Raw genomic sequence first — 15,999 nt, 5'->3', positions numbered from 1 at the left:
ACCAGTCACATTGCTGATTGAGCTTTGGTTTCGCGTAAGCTTTCCCACCGGATTTCCGCGAGCGGCCGGCGTCTTTATGTCCACACCTTGTTGCCACGCTTTTCCACACGACTCGTGAAAAGTTTGACCCGACATGACTAGAACCATGGACGTATGTAAATGCCATTTCTCAGTCCCTGGAGCTCCAGATTGACCCATCCCAAAGGGCGGCTTGGACAGCGCAACATGACAGTATCCACACACATTGGACGGAGTAGCGTAACATCGCGACCTGGCTCGCTTGAGCGTCGTAATCTGATCAAACAAATCTACGCTGATAAGCGCATTTGCAGTCTGGTAAATGTTCTGCTCGTAGTTATACGTGTCTAACATACCAAAAATTGTCGGCCGAAAGTCCCCAAAGGCACCACGACCGTGCTCGTTGGTAATCTTAAAAAGAATCGATTTGAGCGATACAGAAGATGCCATGCGCTCGAGAATAAACCGAATCATCTCGTTTAGTGCTACTTGAAACGCAGTCATAGCACTCCCACTGTGATTTCGGCTGACCGGTACATTACGCGACGAGGTCTTCGAGCTCAGACTGCGTTTGACCGAGTTTTGGATTCGCAACAGCTTGTCCAGCAGCGTAAACCAAAGCTTTTCAGCTTGTTCATCCCGATTACGTAGTGAGTTACGCTGACACATGGTTAACGCTACTTCAAGCGTTTTCATGGCATCTTTTCCCTCTTGCACGCTATCAATAATGCGATCGGACGACTGGTGTCTGGATACCACCGCACTGTTGCTACTGGGTCCACTGGAAGCGTTTAAAAGTATTTCTGACGCAACAGTCGACGACGCAGCTACAGCAGAGACGTTGTAACCACGCAAAGCCGGTTTAAGAATCTTCAGTTTCTGTTCCAAACTTTGCAGAATCAATGTTAGGGCTCCAGTGACGTCGCCGGTTCGCTCAAGCAGATACGCTTCGGCGTCGGTGATGGAGAACTCCTTGCATAACCGTAGACAAGCGTCGACCTTGTAACTGTCGTGTGATTCAAGATACGGGAAGACACCAGTAGGTTCGAATTCACACAAAAGACGTACAAAACGCTCTTGGACGGCAGGATCGTCAGCAATGCGAAGCTTTGAACGCTCCAATAACTCTTTTACAACATCAGCTTCATCACTTGCGTTGCTAACAGTTGTAGTTGAGGAGGCCATAAGAATCTGCTTGAGATACAAGAACTCAAGTTCAGCTCCCCCTTTTCCCATAGACAAGAATTTTTGGATGATTTTGTTATTTAACTGAGGAAACTGGCCCAGGATCAGCGTGACAAACGCGTAGCCGTCCGTCTTCATTAGTGCCGGAGCGTGGCCCAGCACGGCCTCCTCAATAACCTTTCGGCGGCGACGAGTAGATTCAGCATTACCGTCCTGTATCTCCATTTCTTCTCCATCCACTGCTTTGTCCGTCTCCAAGCGAATATAACTGAAAGCATTCATCTGGTACTCGTGATCTTCATCAGCCAGGTACGAAGCAATTGCCTCAAAAAAGTCACCCTTATCCTTGTATAATAGCACTGCAGCGCGATTCATCTTTTCACGAATAACACTCGTTAGCAAAGCATCGTGGTTGTAAGTGGCTTTGTTCAGTTTCGTCAGCAGGCGCACTAGCATCGCCTCACGGCCGGCCTTATCAAATCCTTCTTCTTGTGAAGTCTCAGCCGAAACAGCCGACGAGCCGTTGGAAAGAAGCGATGCTGGACCAAGAGCTAGAAAGTTCATCAGCGAGTCCATCATAGACGCACCGTCTGCCGACCCAGCATCACCGATAGCCGAGGCACGTGCATCCGCGTACTCTTGTGGCTCAATGGAGCCTCCACTAAGCAACCGAGCTTCAAACATGAAAAAGTGAGCATGTTCTACTGAACTGAATGGGCTTTTAGGGTCAAATATGACTTCAGCAAGTGACAAAACAATAGATAATCGACTCGGACACTTAGTCATCTCCGCGTTGCGAGCCGAATCGTACCGGCTTGTGGGCCGATCCGATCCGTCTTTCTTTTCGCCTTCGAACTCAACACTTGGCATGTCAAACATCCGACCCATGATACTAAAAAGCTCACGTGCATCAAGGTCGATGAGCGTCTCGAGACGCGGATATGCTCGCGAGCTAGACAAGCCTGCCACAGTCCTTTCAAACAAATGATAGCAAATCTGCGAACGCACTCTTCCGAGCTTCCCAAGAGGAATTGGCTCGTTCTTTGGGAACGTGCGACCACTAAACGCATAGGAAATGTACAGCAGCAACTTGTATCCGAACAATCGCCGACGTCGGGATCCACCTAGCACCTTCTCTTCTGCTTCCTCGCGTGCTGACAATGCAGCAGGCTTAGCAATTGCAACTTTAGAGCTAGTCGTCCGAGTTGTACCGCCAAACGCTGACGCTAAACTGCTAACACGGCTTCCAGACGGTTCTCGAAAAGCACGTGCAGATGACTCCAATGCTGGTCTGTTCGTTGATGCCGTCGCATTTGAACAGGCCTCCAGCAGAACATCAATTGGCGTTGTAAAGTCGTCAATGCCTTCATTGTAAATATAAATAAGAGCTGAATAAAGCTGGTGATCGTGACATAGCTTGAGAATCGTGTCCATGTCGAGTTCAGCCACATTTAGATGCAATAAGCACTGCTCTACCTGAGCAAGCTTTCCTTGGGCACTAAAATGCTGCACAAACTCCTCCATAGCCACCGGAGATAAGTTTCTCAGCTTTTCAGAAAGAATGTAAGGCTCCAGCAGCTCCACCAGCACACTCAGCTTGTTTGCTTCTTTAAACCGGGTGTAAATCTCACCAAACAAAAGGTCTGTGCGATTTATGAGAGCACAGTACTCAATGCAAACGCCGGCCAGCATCTGATAGTGACTTTTTGTCAAGTCGAGCTTCATCCCAATCTTGTTGAGGCTCAATTCACCACCAGCTGCAGCTATAGAGCCGGGAGCATTGGCAATCGCTAGACGCACATACTCCATAAGCAGATCGGCTACACGCTCAGCCACGCTTATTGGCACAAAATTTTTCGTCACTTCGCCACTACGCGCCTTCTGAAGCGTTTCCTCCAACTTCTTCGCAATGTCCGCTGGATATGGCACCTCGCCACACACCCAACGTACTTCATCAGCACTTTCTTCATGTCGGAAGACATCCTCTTTTTCACCAGTACGCTGATTGGTCTGGCACATGTGTAAGATGTCCACAAGACACTGATCATTCTGCTTGTCACGAAAGAAGACAGGAGGAAATCGGTCTCTTGCTGCACGATCAGCTGCAGCAACCTTCAGTCCCTCATAGTGGTCCAAAGCAAGTGCAAGAGCCTCAAGCCATTCGCCGTCATCCACCAACAAATCAATACGCTGTGTCCATGGCAGTACACGAGCCGTTTGTAGCTCTTTGAGTCCCAGCAGATACAAGATGTTGTAACATCCACGAAAGCTATTAGAAAAACTACGGGCATTATTGCCGCGATAGGATGCGAACACTAGCTCGAGCGATGAAACGTCTACAATCTCAAGTTCCTGCCGAGACATGACGTCGTATACACAAATTTCATCGTGCGAATTCAGATACACAACCACTTGATCGCCCAGCCACTGAATAGCCATCACAGCACTTGAAGACTCAATTTGATCGTGTTCATCAAATGTAGGAAAACCATGACGCCCGTGCGAATGATTTTTGCCGCCAGGAAACACGACTTCCAGGAACTGTACTCGGTTTCCCCAGCCACGTGCCAGCACAGGAGCCAAAGCTCGAGAGCTTCCTGGAAATGAAATCCACGCAAAAGCCAAAGATGGGAGGACTGGATCATCGGGCGCAATGTCCTCAGGTCGGGCCCAGCGGTAAATTACCCGAACCTCCGGCTCAATCGCGATTATAAACGTCACTGTCTCTGTACTCAGTGCAGCCAAACAGTACTGATCGGTCAAGTAAGAAATCTTGGCATTTCCGGCAGACTGAGGTAAGACAGATATTGACTTGATTTTACCCGCTGAGCCATCGTAAAGTGGATCCACATCTACTACGTAAACCATTCCCATCATTTTTGAAAAATTAAGCTTGTTGACGAGTCCATTTGTGTCCACTGAGACCAAAACTGGTTTTTGATCTTTTAAAAAGCGGAGACTCACGACAGGATTCTCATGGACATCTGACACGGCCTTCAGTGATGTCCCCTTGATCATATCCCACAGCACAATACGACCACTTTGATAACCACATACCAGATAATCGCTGCCAGGTGACACGTCCACGGCTGTCACAGGTCCGTCTCCATCGGCATCGTTTATATTACCTAATACTTGTCGTATATTTTGAAAGTGATCAAAAATAATCACTAGTCCTTTTGACGTTCCAATTGCAATAAACTTGGAATGAATGGCCACGACAGTGGGAGAGCCAGGTCCGTACTCTTTAAACTCAATGTTCTTTCTCAATTGTCGACTGATGGCTTCCATGGGCTCCACTTTAACCACTCCTCGAGATTTCTTCTCGGTTGTAGCTGCCGTTGTGCCTTCTGTTACTTTCATCTTCCTCTGGTTTGTTTTCGTGGCAATGTGTCCCTCTCTCCGAGACTTCAAAGCCTTAGACCGAGCATTGGCGCGTAATCGACGCTTCACTTGCAGTGGAGAGATGAGCTCTACTCCTACACAACTTAATAGTTGCTTTTCTCTGGCCTCGGCAATCTGTAAAGGGGTTCGAAGCTGTGACTCGTTCTTTGGCATAACTGAAGGCGAAATACTAGGCGCTGGTATCACATCCATACCTGGACCTGGCTCAATATTGAGCTTAAAAGTGGCGGGCGTAAAAAATAAATCGTCTTCGTCCTGAGTGGAGCCATCGGTGTCTTCTAAGCTTTTACTGGCCAGCTCCTCCTCGCGCAAAATCTCCTCCAGCGTGATGGCTGACAGATCCAGCTCCCCCAAGTCCTCCTCGTCGCTTTCAAGCAAAAGACTCTCCACTCCACTCATGAATCTTGCTTAGGGAGGTAAGGAATTTAGGTAGCACTCAATGATTCAGCTGATTTAGTCTTCAACAGAAAATAATTGCTCTTGAATAGGGGGAGGATAACAAATTACAATACCGGTAGTTAAATGTTACTCGTATGTATGACATGTGTCATCATTATAAATACCGCCCTATTTCCGTCGGCGCTTCCGGCTTTTATACTTTTGATCAAATTTTCGCCGTAAATTGTGCGGTAGGTTTTCGGCAGGCTCCCACGTGACCTCATCGTAGCCAACCCATTTGACTTTATACTGATGAGTCTTCAATCTTGTAGATGGATCGTGCTTACTACGACGATCAAGAATTTCTTCTACCACGTAAACATCTTCTCGAACAGGTTGGCCCTCAAACTCATCAATGAGATCTTTAGAGATGTTGCTCGCAGGCTCCCACGTCGTTTCGTCGTATCCTTCCCACTTGACTTCATATAAGTCTGGTTCGCCATAACAGTCGCTGGCTTTTTTTCGAATAATCTTCTCCACCTCGTATACATCCGGGTCAGCTGTATCAAACATGTCATCAGGCTCTTCTTCATCCTCATCAGAAGAAAGGACTATCTCTTTCGGCGGCAAATTATCGGTCGACTTCTTCTTCTTCCTCAAATTGCCTCCTCTGGACTCACTGGATGATGAGGATTCTAACGACGATTCGGCGCTGGAGTTACTAGACTCGTCAATTGACAGCATGTCGTCGTCGCTATCCATTTGCACTCGGCATTTCGAGGTAACGCTCTTCGTCTGACTATGGCTATCTTTAAGTCTTTCCTTTTTCTTCCCGCAAGCTTTTCCACTATTCTTGACATAACTTTTTTCTTCGGTCGCTTTCTTTTTCTTACGTTGTCGCTTCTTCTTTTTTGTTTCACTGTCGGCGCTTGTCAGCAACGCGTGTTTCTCATCCCGCAGCTTACGTTCAATCTCCTTCCGCTCACGTCGCACAGTCTCCTTAAGAGAATCCATGCTAATCTCTGGCGTTAGCGGCTGATCCTCAGCCGACTCGTACGCGCGCATCCAGTCACGGATCAGTACAAACTTGCGCGAGTCTGAACCCACGTGTTCGAGCAGTGGTACTGAACGAATTGCCGCCAACGAAAATTGGTCTTTTGCCGTATTGTACAGCCCGAGTGACTCCGGTAAATCCTGGCATATGGTCACAAGTGCGCGATCCATCAGGACCGACGATTCGTCCAGCGACATAGCAGAACGTATTTTGTAATTTCTAACCAATTATAAAACGGTAAATGCAACCTTCGTGCAACTTTAAAAATTAAATGGATCAACATTTCGCTGGCGAGAATAGCGCATGGACGCTTGAGAGGCTGAAGCGTGCCGTGGAGAACTTCTCGGCACAATTGCAGTGCTCTATTTGCCTGTGCCCATACGACAATTCTGTTTCATTGCCCTGTAATCATTGTTTCTGTGAAGAATGCATCCATCGTGCGCTGGAGCTCAAAGCATTGTGCCCCATCTGCAAAGCGCCGGCTAACAAGCGACGTTTACGCTACGATACAACTGTCCAGGAGCTTCTTCGAGCCACTGAAATGCTGTGCGCTGCTTCATCTTCAAAAGGAAAACATGTGGTCAATCAAACGCATCATCAAGATGAAAAGCAGGTAAAAAATGAGTCAACGCAGCATGTAATCGCTGCTCCAGCGACCAAAATTGCAATAACAGGAGATGTTGCGAAGGCTACAACACCGAAAACGAAGGCAAAGCTACGACTTTGTACTAAACGCAGTTCACAAAATAGTCCACCAATTCAATCGACGCTGATGGAGAAAAGGGTTGGTGGAATAACCGTGCATCTGATAAATGGTCTGAAAATCAAGCAAGAATCCCTTTCAACGGCAATTGCGAATTCAGCCAAATGGAGAATGCTGTCGCGGAAATTTGATGGAAATGTGGAAGCAACGCAAAAAAAATTGCCTGCACTTTGTGAGGTCTCAACGTCAAGCAATCACAACGTAAGTGCGACGAATGATACAATAAATAAGGATAATTTGGTATCATGGAGGCAGTGCTCGGATACCCGTAAAACTGATTTGCATACTGTCGCCACAGACATGCCACTGGATAGAAATCGACAAAGTCTAGATCTTCGAACGTATATTCTACGACAACAGCGATCTATTACGAAAGCACAAACATTAGACATAGTCAATACCGATGAAATACAAATAACCCAAGCAGCAGAGCAAAACGACCAAAAAATGATTTCATCACGGCGGCGGAAGTTCAATTTGGAGAAAGACGAAACCGATCACATCGTGGCTGAAACTCAATCAGAAATAGTCGAATTCATGCAGCACGAGACATCAAAACGACGGCGACGGTCAGCTACAGATTTAAACACCGATGAAAAAGGCACGAAAGGATTAATTTTACGACGAAGACGTTCAAATTCAGATGCAATTGGTGTGAGTAATTACAAAAACGAAATGAGAGTAAATGCAGCGGAAGTAAAGTCGCATACCTTGGCGATATTGAATAGTCGGGGAGTTGCTAAGACTGAAGGTATAAGATGTGCAGATAGCACGAATGCGCTGACGACTTTGGCAAAAGCAAAATCAGCGCTTGATAGAAGACAAGCATCGTGCAATGGTGCGGCAGAGTCAGCAAAGCATTCATCACTGCTTTATTCCAGCCAAGGGCAGTCTCTCACGCGAGTCGCGGCTTTTCAACTTGGAGATCTGGTGGATGTGATCGAACGACAATGGATAGGCATTAATCGAAGAGGTGGGGCAGGGCGTATAACTAAGGTCCATGGAGATGGTTTTTACGCAGTGAAATTTGTGATTGGGTCTGGCACAGATAATCGCGTGCCTGGTTCTTTCATTCGGAGACCTGCAGATGAATTAGTCTCAGACTCGACACCAAGTCGCGCAGTAAAGATACGCCATCGTCGGCAGTCTCTCAATCCCATGACTTCCTCAAATTTACTAACTGCAAAAGAGAAAGGATTGTCTCATTTCGTCGGTGAGGAGGGTGTCAAGACGAAAACCAAGACAAACTTAATAGCTGACAGTAAGCAATTTGGAATGGTGTTTCTCTGTTCTGGATTCAGGGGGGATCGAATGCAGCAGATTATCAAATGGGCTGAACTACTTGGAGCCAAAATCGTCAATCACTGGTCCAACGATGTTACGCATTTAATAGTGAAATGCGTCAGTGGGAATGATATCGAAGAGGATCCTTTGGTCGACAATTCTGACTCTGGCATTTCGCCGCAAAGACAACTCAATGGTAAGCGTAAATTATTTCAAGACGAAATGTGTGGACGCTGGGTGAAAATCAGGTCATTAAAATACCTCAAGGCATTGATTGGAGGTCGCTGGATTGTGAGCGACGAATGGCTTCAAGGTAACCTGATTATTAATGGTTGCTCCGCACAACACTCAATTGGTCTGATTTTGCTTTTGTAGCCTGTGCCGCCCATTGTGGCTACATTAGCGAAGAAAATTATGAAGCTGACGGTCATTGGAAAGGCAGACAAATTCCTAATGCCGTCAAGCGCTCACGTATGGCTCGAGAAAAGCTTCTTCAGCTGTCTTTACCAAGTGTATTGTAAATAGAGACTTACAATGTTACTTTTGGATGCCTAATGTGCATTTCGCCTATGCTTTGTATTTAGATGGACCGCACAAACATTGGCACGATGTTGTTCGCAAACTACTGCTTTCATTTGACTGGTGAATTCCTTTCCCCTATGCCACCGAAATCAGAATTACATACGTTGATAAACATGGGTGGTGGAAGGCTTATTGTTTCAATCGATGACATTCCTCAAAAAATGCAAAAGCTCGAGAATCGCTCCCGAAAGCTTATTATTGTGTCCGATAAAATTAATCCAATTGCGCTACGTCAGCAGACTAAAGTGCTAAAAACGCAGCCGCAATTGAGTTCAGTCTCCTTGTTGGTCATTGTGAATTACCTGTGGGTAATCAATAGCATCAGTGAAGCCAAGTTGCGCGATTTTCCTCAACATGAGAGAGATTGAAATACGAGCCAAGACTTGAAACGGTGTACGTGGACAGCAAAGTAAAGTTCAGCGTTGGGTCTTTTGAAATTTACGAAAGCACTAGCGAACATTGCGTTTTGTGAATTATATGGACAAAAGTTTACTCAAATTTGTGATCTTACCACAATCATCGGTTTATCTTTTAGTACGACACCATGAACATGAAGCATGGCGCTTGAAGCAACATCAACCGTAGGATATGTCACGAATGCTTGACATTTTAATCGACCTTCAGTGAAGTGATGGATTGCTAAGGTTCTATGTCATAACAGCAAGATTAAAGTTAACGACGACTCTGCACATCGCCCGAGTTAAAACATGTACTCTAGTCCAAATTCATGTGGCAGAACAGCGCCAAAGACAGCGATAAGGTCAGCCAGTACAACTGTTTTGGCGAGATTCTTCACATATAGTGAACAGGATGGCTCCCCACGTTGGTAATTCTTCATGGCCCTTTCCAAAATGAGATGTGCATCAGACAAGCGTTTTCTTGCTAACTCTTCCAAAGTCCAATGTTTAATTTTCACAGTCAAGAACTTTTCCGCAGAGTTGTGAAAGGCCTAGAATAATGGCATGAATAGATCGCAGTAATGAGAGAAGGAGAGGTGGTGTCGTTCACATACCACAATCAGCGTCTTCCCTTCTAGCTGAACACCATGCAGCACATTGACTGCTGCTGTTGCCACTTGCTGATCAGGAAATTCAATTATGGCCTCACATCTTGCAGAAAGAAGTTTGATCTTGATCAAACTAATCAGCGAATACATCATATCTGATCAGTGGGCATGGTTCCAGTATCGATAATGTTAGCACCACGTACTCCAGCTCCATATGCATCGGTAAAACGTAACCGAATATCCAGCGCAAATCTTTCTCATCCACTTCACGTGCGACATTCTTCACAATAATTTTACTCGATGGCAAACCACGAACGTAGGACTCCATTAGCGGCTCTTTTGATATTTCTGTTCGCACATTACGGTAAATATGAGCAAATGTAGCCAGAAAATTTGCCAAGCTGAACACGAATCACCTTCAGGTGTTATTCGCTGCCGATTAACTTCGTTAGTTGAGATAACACCTAGACGATTCGATCGATGTGCTTCTTGGTGGTCTTCAGTCCGAACTCGAAATGCCGCGTGGAAGGTACTTTTACTTCTCGAAAGCAATTTATGCGGACGTGTCAGGGGCTTTCCAAGCAGCTCTCCGAAGGAAATATTACTTCGATGTGACGGCTCCCGATCAGTTTTATTCAATGTCGCTCGATTATGCAAATGCTCACTTAGCTGATGAGGCTCTGGTTGTGGTTGCGCTTCGGGACCTCTAGTGGTACGCCCTATTGCACTGTCAATGACCTCCTCTCGATCCTCCTCGTCTTCTTCGACCATTTGAGTGTTGTGACTGGAGTCGGTCTTACGACGTTTTGAGCTCCTCCATTGCTTAGTTTCGTTTTCGTAGCTTACGACATTTTTAAGTGTAAATCGACCTGGAATCGCATCTTTCTTGAATGGCGGCGGAAGATGCATCTTGTTCATAAGATGAAGAACTTGAGTATAGAATCGGGGCAACGCAATCAGAGCTAGAAAGATATAGAAATAAAGAGTAATCAGTGAGACATTCAGCATATATCATGAAGTGTTCTTGTAGTCGGACCGTTAGCAATATTGCAAACAATACTCTCAGTAGCCTTTGGATACTTGTATGCAAGCAATGGGGACGGCGCATAGTTAAATCTGTCCACATTACGATGTTACCATTACCGTATCCTCAACACTGCAACGGGTACTGGCATCAACTTACCCAAGATGCGGAGCCAACGGCGCTGGAGTATAGGAAAGTTTTAGCAAAGCTGGTCGTGGTAGTGGCGGTGGCAAACCTATCGGTAGTGGAGGTTGTCTGCTTATAATGTCATTATTCTTAACCCCACCGGTCTCTTTATCCTTTTCTTTTTCTTTTGACTGCTTCGCAGCACCGTCGCCAAATGTTTCTACTAGCAGGCGGTGACCAGCTAATTCTAACGAATTGAGGCGCTGTTGCGCATTCTGCTGAATTGCTCTCGTCGAAAATACCGCAACAGCCTTTTGAGAATGTTGTGATGGTTTAGTTCCTGATTCCTTACCGCTCGAGGCTGCATTCTACCCAATACATACACGGTCAGATTCTAACCTTGGACAAATTTTAGCATGTCGAAGTTCATTCAAATTCATCACACTCTGTTTTGCAGCACACGGACACAAATGGCTCCATAGTGGGATAGAAGCGATGTGATTGCATTCGTCGACAATGCGGCAGGTAGATTTTGGACGCGCAGACTGAATCGCTCGTCTATTTGTTCATTCGCCATTATAAAGATAAAAAATAAAGAATTGGCACACAATTGATTTGGAAAAAGTTATCGTTTAGTATTGACTCAAAAGTGATGCTGTTTTCTAAGCAAAGAAGGCAGGCAGCGCATTTATGTCAATGATGCTCTTACCCTTGGAGCATCTCCTGAATAGCCCTCAGCACATCCTGTTTCTGGTCGTCTGTCAATTGTATCACGAGATTGAGAATTAGCGCCACAGACGGCGACTGCGAACTAGATAAAAAATAAATTCATTAACAAGAAGTAGGTGTCAGTGAATATCCATCCGCCTAAGCATACCGAATGAAGGTGTTAAAGTAAACTGTCGTGAAACAATTTGTGATCAGTTGGCAGTCCAATCGATCCATGACACCACCATGTCCCGGAATGACAGAGTCAAAGTCCTTAAGGTGGTACGTGCGCTTTATAGCCGACGCGTAGAAGCCTCCAAAGGGTGACACAACTGAAGCAAAAATTGCAAACCAAAACGAGTGGAGCTATGATGACAAATCAGATATCAGCCAGCACATATAAGCACGAATGTTCGATTTCAACAATGCATGTTTGAGCACCTGAATCGGAAGAAGTCGAACCTGGCTTTGACCAATGATACGCTCTATGAAAGTAGGTAGATCATAATAGTGCGAAAGAAACACATCTCGCGGCGTACACGACAAGGGGTCGGCAACCAGCTTGAACTGCAACGGAGAATGAGCAAAGGCATCGTGAATACAGTGTTAGCCAGATGAGATGAGAATTGTCGATGTAGAAATTTGCACCTCAAAGCTTTCGACTGGACAGGTCAACCATGAATACTAGAAGCAGCAGCAGAAACATTTATGAGATACAAGAAAAGGCTGTCGCTTGCAACAACTGCTACTTGCCTGCGAGATAAAGGCGCTAGAGAAGAAAGCGTAGACCATAGTACAAACGAACGCACCAATAAACCCTTCCCATGTCTTATTGGGAGACAAGCGAAGAAATGGAGTCTTGATAAATTTTCGTCCAAAAAGCTTTCCAGAAAAAAATGCAAAGCAATCGTTGCAAATCACCAGCGAAACGGGGAAGAGGAACCAAAACAGACCTGCAAACGTCATTGGCATTAATTTTTGTAGTCGCGCACTGAAAAATCTACGCATCATACCGTTAAAAATGTTGGTAAGCACATACTTCATCTGAAAGACGATTAAGCCCAGGGTTACGATTGTCCACGTGTACTGGCCTAACGTAGTAAAAACTATTTATTAATCTTTCAAGCTAATCATGATACTTTAGCAGAAATTAGACCGCACCCATTTGATACTTGTAATAACCTGGGATCTCATCATAAAAAGTATACCACAACAGCACATTAGACTCTTGATCATTCGCCAGGACGTAGAGTTTAGACACAGATGAAGCAGCACTACACCACGACAATTGTAAACACCTTGACGCACCTTTTTTAAGACTCAGGACGGACATGACGAACAGCAAAGCGTACATGGTGAATGAGACCCACGTGTGATAACGCAGATAGTGCACGATGACGTCGGGCACAAAGCGAATTTTGCTGCTCTCTATAAAGGCACCGAACGAGTCGCCGTAATTGTAAAAAAGTGCTACAACGAACCACATCCACTGCACAGAGCGGAACCATGGAATGTTCTTCTCAGCTGCGGCCCGATAGCGCACATTTACCAGCTCACGAAAAAGTAGCGTCTGAAGCACGACTACAAGCCCCCAGACGTACATATGACCGCCGTATAGAATAGCGATAAAGCCAACGATCATGGCAAAACCCACAATGACGCGCGTCATGAACTTAGTGAGCCCGCCCGTTTTCGGTGCTGGCAACGCGGCCTGGGGGGTCCTGGGGCCGATGCCGTCGGAACCTGAGCGGCGTTTGCGCAAAGCCATTGTTCTGTGTTGGTCAGTCGGTGTTAGTGAAAGTGTGCTGTTTGACGCGCGGTTGTTGCCGCTAGTCTTCAGCTCGGCAAAGTTTTTTGTAACTATATAGACAAAAAAACGGCACAAAACGACTCAGACTTTATGATTTATCACATGACAAATCGCCAAATTGTTTTCTTGCTATCAGGCCCTCATCGACCTGTAGTTAGCAGCTCGTAAACAACCGAGTTGTAGTTGCGGCTGCAATGCAAACTTGGTGCTGTTTATATAACGTTGGCACTCAAAATATATTATAAGAATCTTTAAGTTTGAGATCTAGTTCCGGATGTTGCCTCTAAAAGGTGATGGTCTGGGCTGGGCAGTGACGGCAACAGATTCAAATTTGCTGCCAGCCACGCGGTGACGAGAACAAACTCAGAAGATCCGCCGCCGCGGCGCAAGGCACATAAATGACAAATGCAAGCTGTGACTTTCCTCCGAAATACTGCAGAATTTTTGTTTGCACGAATCATTAAATTTAAACTTGGCTCTCAACCGAGAAAACAAATCTTGAAGAAACTTGAATTATTATTTTACCGAAGCAAAAAATCGATGGTAAGACATCATTACGTTGTCAATTTTTCGTCATCTTGAAGATATCACTGATGTACAGAACGTTCCGTATGACAAGATTCTGAATTACATGCCTGAGTTTGTAATGATACCAACATTGCTAGCGCTAAAAAAATCACTAGCGTTTTTATTTTTAGGCAAACGTTTCGCGCATACCCAGTTAAAAATACATTGTCAATGAGTGTGCATACTTGAATTTCTCCAATTTGGTAGGTACGATTTGCTTAGATGTATCAGGACCAGACAGGACCAGTTTTTTTTGCAGTCTGGCTTCTTTGTTAAGGGTCTCCAGAACTATCTGAAGGTGTTTGTATGGTTCGGCGTGCGCAAGTACAATTCTCACCCTTTGCAGTATCAAGAAAGGTTCACGCCTATAGACACTATACGATGTCAAACCTGAAAATGTGATAGTCTTTGTGCGGATCTATAGAGCTGTTCCACTGCGGCAAAATTGCAGTGTGGACCAAAGATATCGATTACTTTAAGCGTCGATTCTCAACAACTTACTTCCCACGCGGCTTTTAACGCTTTGCACTTTACCGTAATAATTTGTAAGATGTTATATAAAGTCGGACGTCAAATAATGTTCTACCATCATTACACCTTTGGATTTTACGTTGAAACTGGAACCGCAACATCGAAAGGTCTGCTCAGATTAAAGCATATCAGCAATTAATTTGCAGCCATAATGCCACGTGACGGTACATTGACAGTACAAGCTGATGGATGGTATTCACTGTTTGCGCAGAATAGTGTCGATCGGAGTTATTTGAGATTGTGCACGGCAAATCGTCGTTTGAGATGGCGTGACACAGGACCTTTATAGTTGCAATCGATCCTGACTGCACTTCTCATTTTTAACTTGCTAAATCTCACGTCAAATCGACAAAGCGATAATTAATAAAAGGAATTTTGACGAATTGCTTTACGTGCAGATTCTAACGACTTGTGCTGCGTCTGGACACTGTTGTATTCTTGTAGAATTCTGACTGCAACGCCTTAGACTCGATCTCGCAATCAGTCTTCGGTGTATTCGAAGACAATCAAACGTTTTTTTCTTGTTTCTTAGCATATTGTAAGAATGAGTGCATGTGTAGCTGTTGGGTTTAGTTTAGGATTGAGAATACAGAATTCACTAGCCAAGGTACGACAAGTAGATGATTACGCGAATGTTCTTGATAACGAGCTTGTTGCCGACATTGTAGACATGTTATTTGGATTTATGATCGCGAAAATGCTAAAAAGTGCCTTAATATTGACACAGACAAATTTCACGAACTGACAGACGTTGGTAATGAAAGCAACACATTTTGTAGGAGCGATTGGGTACTGTATGGAGCTAATCTTTTTCAATATGAGGTCGATACACAACTTGTCTAAGAAGCACATAAACCCAAAACATTTGCTAGCGTAATGGGCTTTCGAACAAGAATGATTTGGTTCTTGATGATACGAAGCATTGAGCAGGGTATAAGAATCTTGTTGCCAACATGATTCTCATTCACAGACACATTGGTGACATCGATTCAGGTTCGAGCCACCTACAAGCAAAGACTAAGGATATAATTGATCATATATATTATAGTCCAAAGATTGCACGGACGGCGATAGATTAAGAAAGGGTTATTAAATCTTGGCATTCCAATGAACCGGGTACTTTTGTGACTAGACGTATTACCGAAATTCAAAAGCACCCTGAACGATTAAACAGCCATATCAGTTCGGATTCTTGAAGCCAATTCGAGAAATCAATGCCGTCACCCACTCAATATTGCTGTGGTAATATCTTCTTGGCCTGCCTTGCAAAGCGCCAACGATAAGACACTTACGATTACCTGTTGTGTCAATTACAATTGGACCCAGCCAATTGATTTGCAGCAAAATGCAATTATGTTGCGATCCTTGCGACGTTCCTTTCCTGCTCTTCATAGCCGATGATTCGCTGGGCGTAAGTCGAATGCTCTTCATAATGTCTGGTTAAGATACGTGTCATTATACTAGTTATCTTAACTAAGTTTGTCTTAAAGATTGCTTAATATCTTCTAGAGCGTGGAAGAGTCGAGTGTGTATGTGGCGAAGTCTTCTGTGAAAGCAT

General features: G+C 44.9%; 5 protein-coding genes across 5 annotated transcripts in view; 2 read left to right on the top strand and 3 right to left on the bottom strand.

The window, feature by feature from the left end:
- PHALS_11267 (Vacuolar assembly/sorting protein VPS8) overlaps positions 1-5,007 on the bottom strand; it is a gene marked incomplete at both ends in the record, with an annotated part of 5,058 nt that extends 51 nt beyond the window's left edge. Inside the window, 2 exons of the mRNA XM_024726833.1 lie at positions 1-308; positions 375-5,007. The exon at positions 1-308 is cut by the window's left edge and continues 51 nt beyond it. Coding sequence (XP_024577470.1) covers positions 1-308; positions 375-5,007 — 4,941 coding nt within the window. The remainder of the gene's footprint in view (positions 309-374) is intronic.
- A 168-nt stretch (positions 5,008-5,175) lies between these two features.
- PHALS_11266 (chromodomain protein) lies at positions 5,176-6,237 on the bottom strand (the record flags this gene model as incomplete). Its single annotated transcript, XM_024726832.1, has 1 exon — positions 5,176-6,237. One exon carries the CDS (start codon positions 6,235-6,237, stop codon positions 5,176-5,178), a length of 1,062 nt encoding a protein of 353 aa, XP_024577469.1.
- Positions 6,238-6,311: 74 nt separating this feature from the next.
- PHALS_11265 (Transcriptional regulator BRCA1) lies at positions 6,312-9,037 on the top strand (the record flags this gene model as incomplete). The annotated part of the gene is made up of 4 exons (XM_024726831.1): positions 6,312-7,776; positions 7,852-8,400; positions 8,463-8,599; positions 8,672-9,037. 4 exons carry the CDS (start codon positions 6,312-6,314, stop codon positions 9,035-9,037), a joined length of 2,517 nt encoding a protein of 838 aa, XP_024577468.1.
- A 48-nt stretch (positions 9,038-9,085) lies between these two features.
- On the bottom strand, positions 9,086-14,002 carry PHALS_11264 (hypothetical protein; the record flags this gene model as incomplete). Its single annotated transcript, XM_024726830.1, has 19 exons — positions 9,086-9,118; positions 9,181-9,316; positions 9,383-9,618; positions 9,682-9,808; positions 9,879-10,023; positions 10,092-10,637; positions 10,712-10,791; positions 10,859-11,193; positions 11,271-11,370; positions 11,535-11,636; positions 11,703-11,899; positions 11,975-12,100; positions 12,182-12,217; positions 12,287-12,486; positions 12,547-12,624; positions 12,695-12,715; positions 12,842-13,393; positions 13,492-13,551; positions 13,975-14,002. The coding sequence occupies 19 exons, from the start codon at positions 14,000-14,002 to the stop codon at positions 9,086-9,088; spliced, it is 3,138 nt and encodes a 1,045-aa protein (XP_024577467.1).
- Positions 14,003-14,910: 908 nt separating this feature from the next.
- On the top strand, positions 14,911-15,468 carry PHALS_15485 (uncharacterized protein). The gene has a single exon (XM_024726829.2). The coding sequence runs from the start codon at positions 14,986-14,988 to the stop codon at positions 15,184-15,186; it is 201 nt and encodes a 66-aa protein (XP_024577466.1). The 5' UTR covers positions 14,911-14,985; the 3' UTR covers positions 15,187-15,468.
- The last annotated feature ends 531 nt before the right edge of the window (positions 15,469-15,999 follow it).

Source organism: Plasmopara halstedii (assembly GCF_900000015.1).
Source record: "Plasmopara halstedii genome assembly, contig: Scaffold_526, whole genome shotgun sequence".
NCBI lineage: Eukaryota > Oomycota > Peronosporomycetes > Peronosporales > Peronosporaceae > Plasmopara > Plasmopara halstedii.
Note: the sequence above shows the minus strand (reverse complement) of the source record. Positions and strands in the feature narration are given on the sequence as shown.

Excerpts from the sequence above, each read along its gene's own strand:
- PHALS_15485 (XM_024726829.2), top strand. The coding sequence starts at position 14,986 with ATGAGTGCATGTGTAGCTGTTGGGTTTAGTTTAGGATTGAGAATACAG.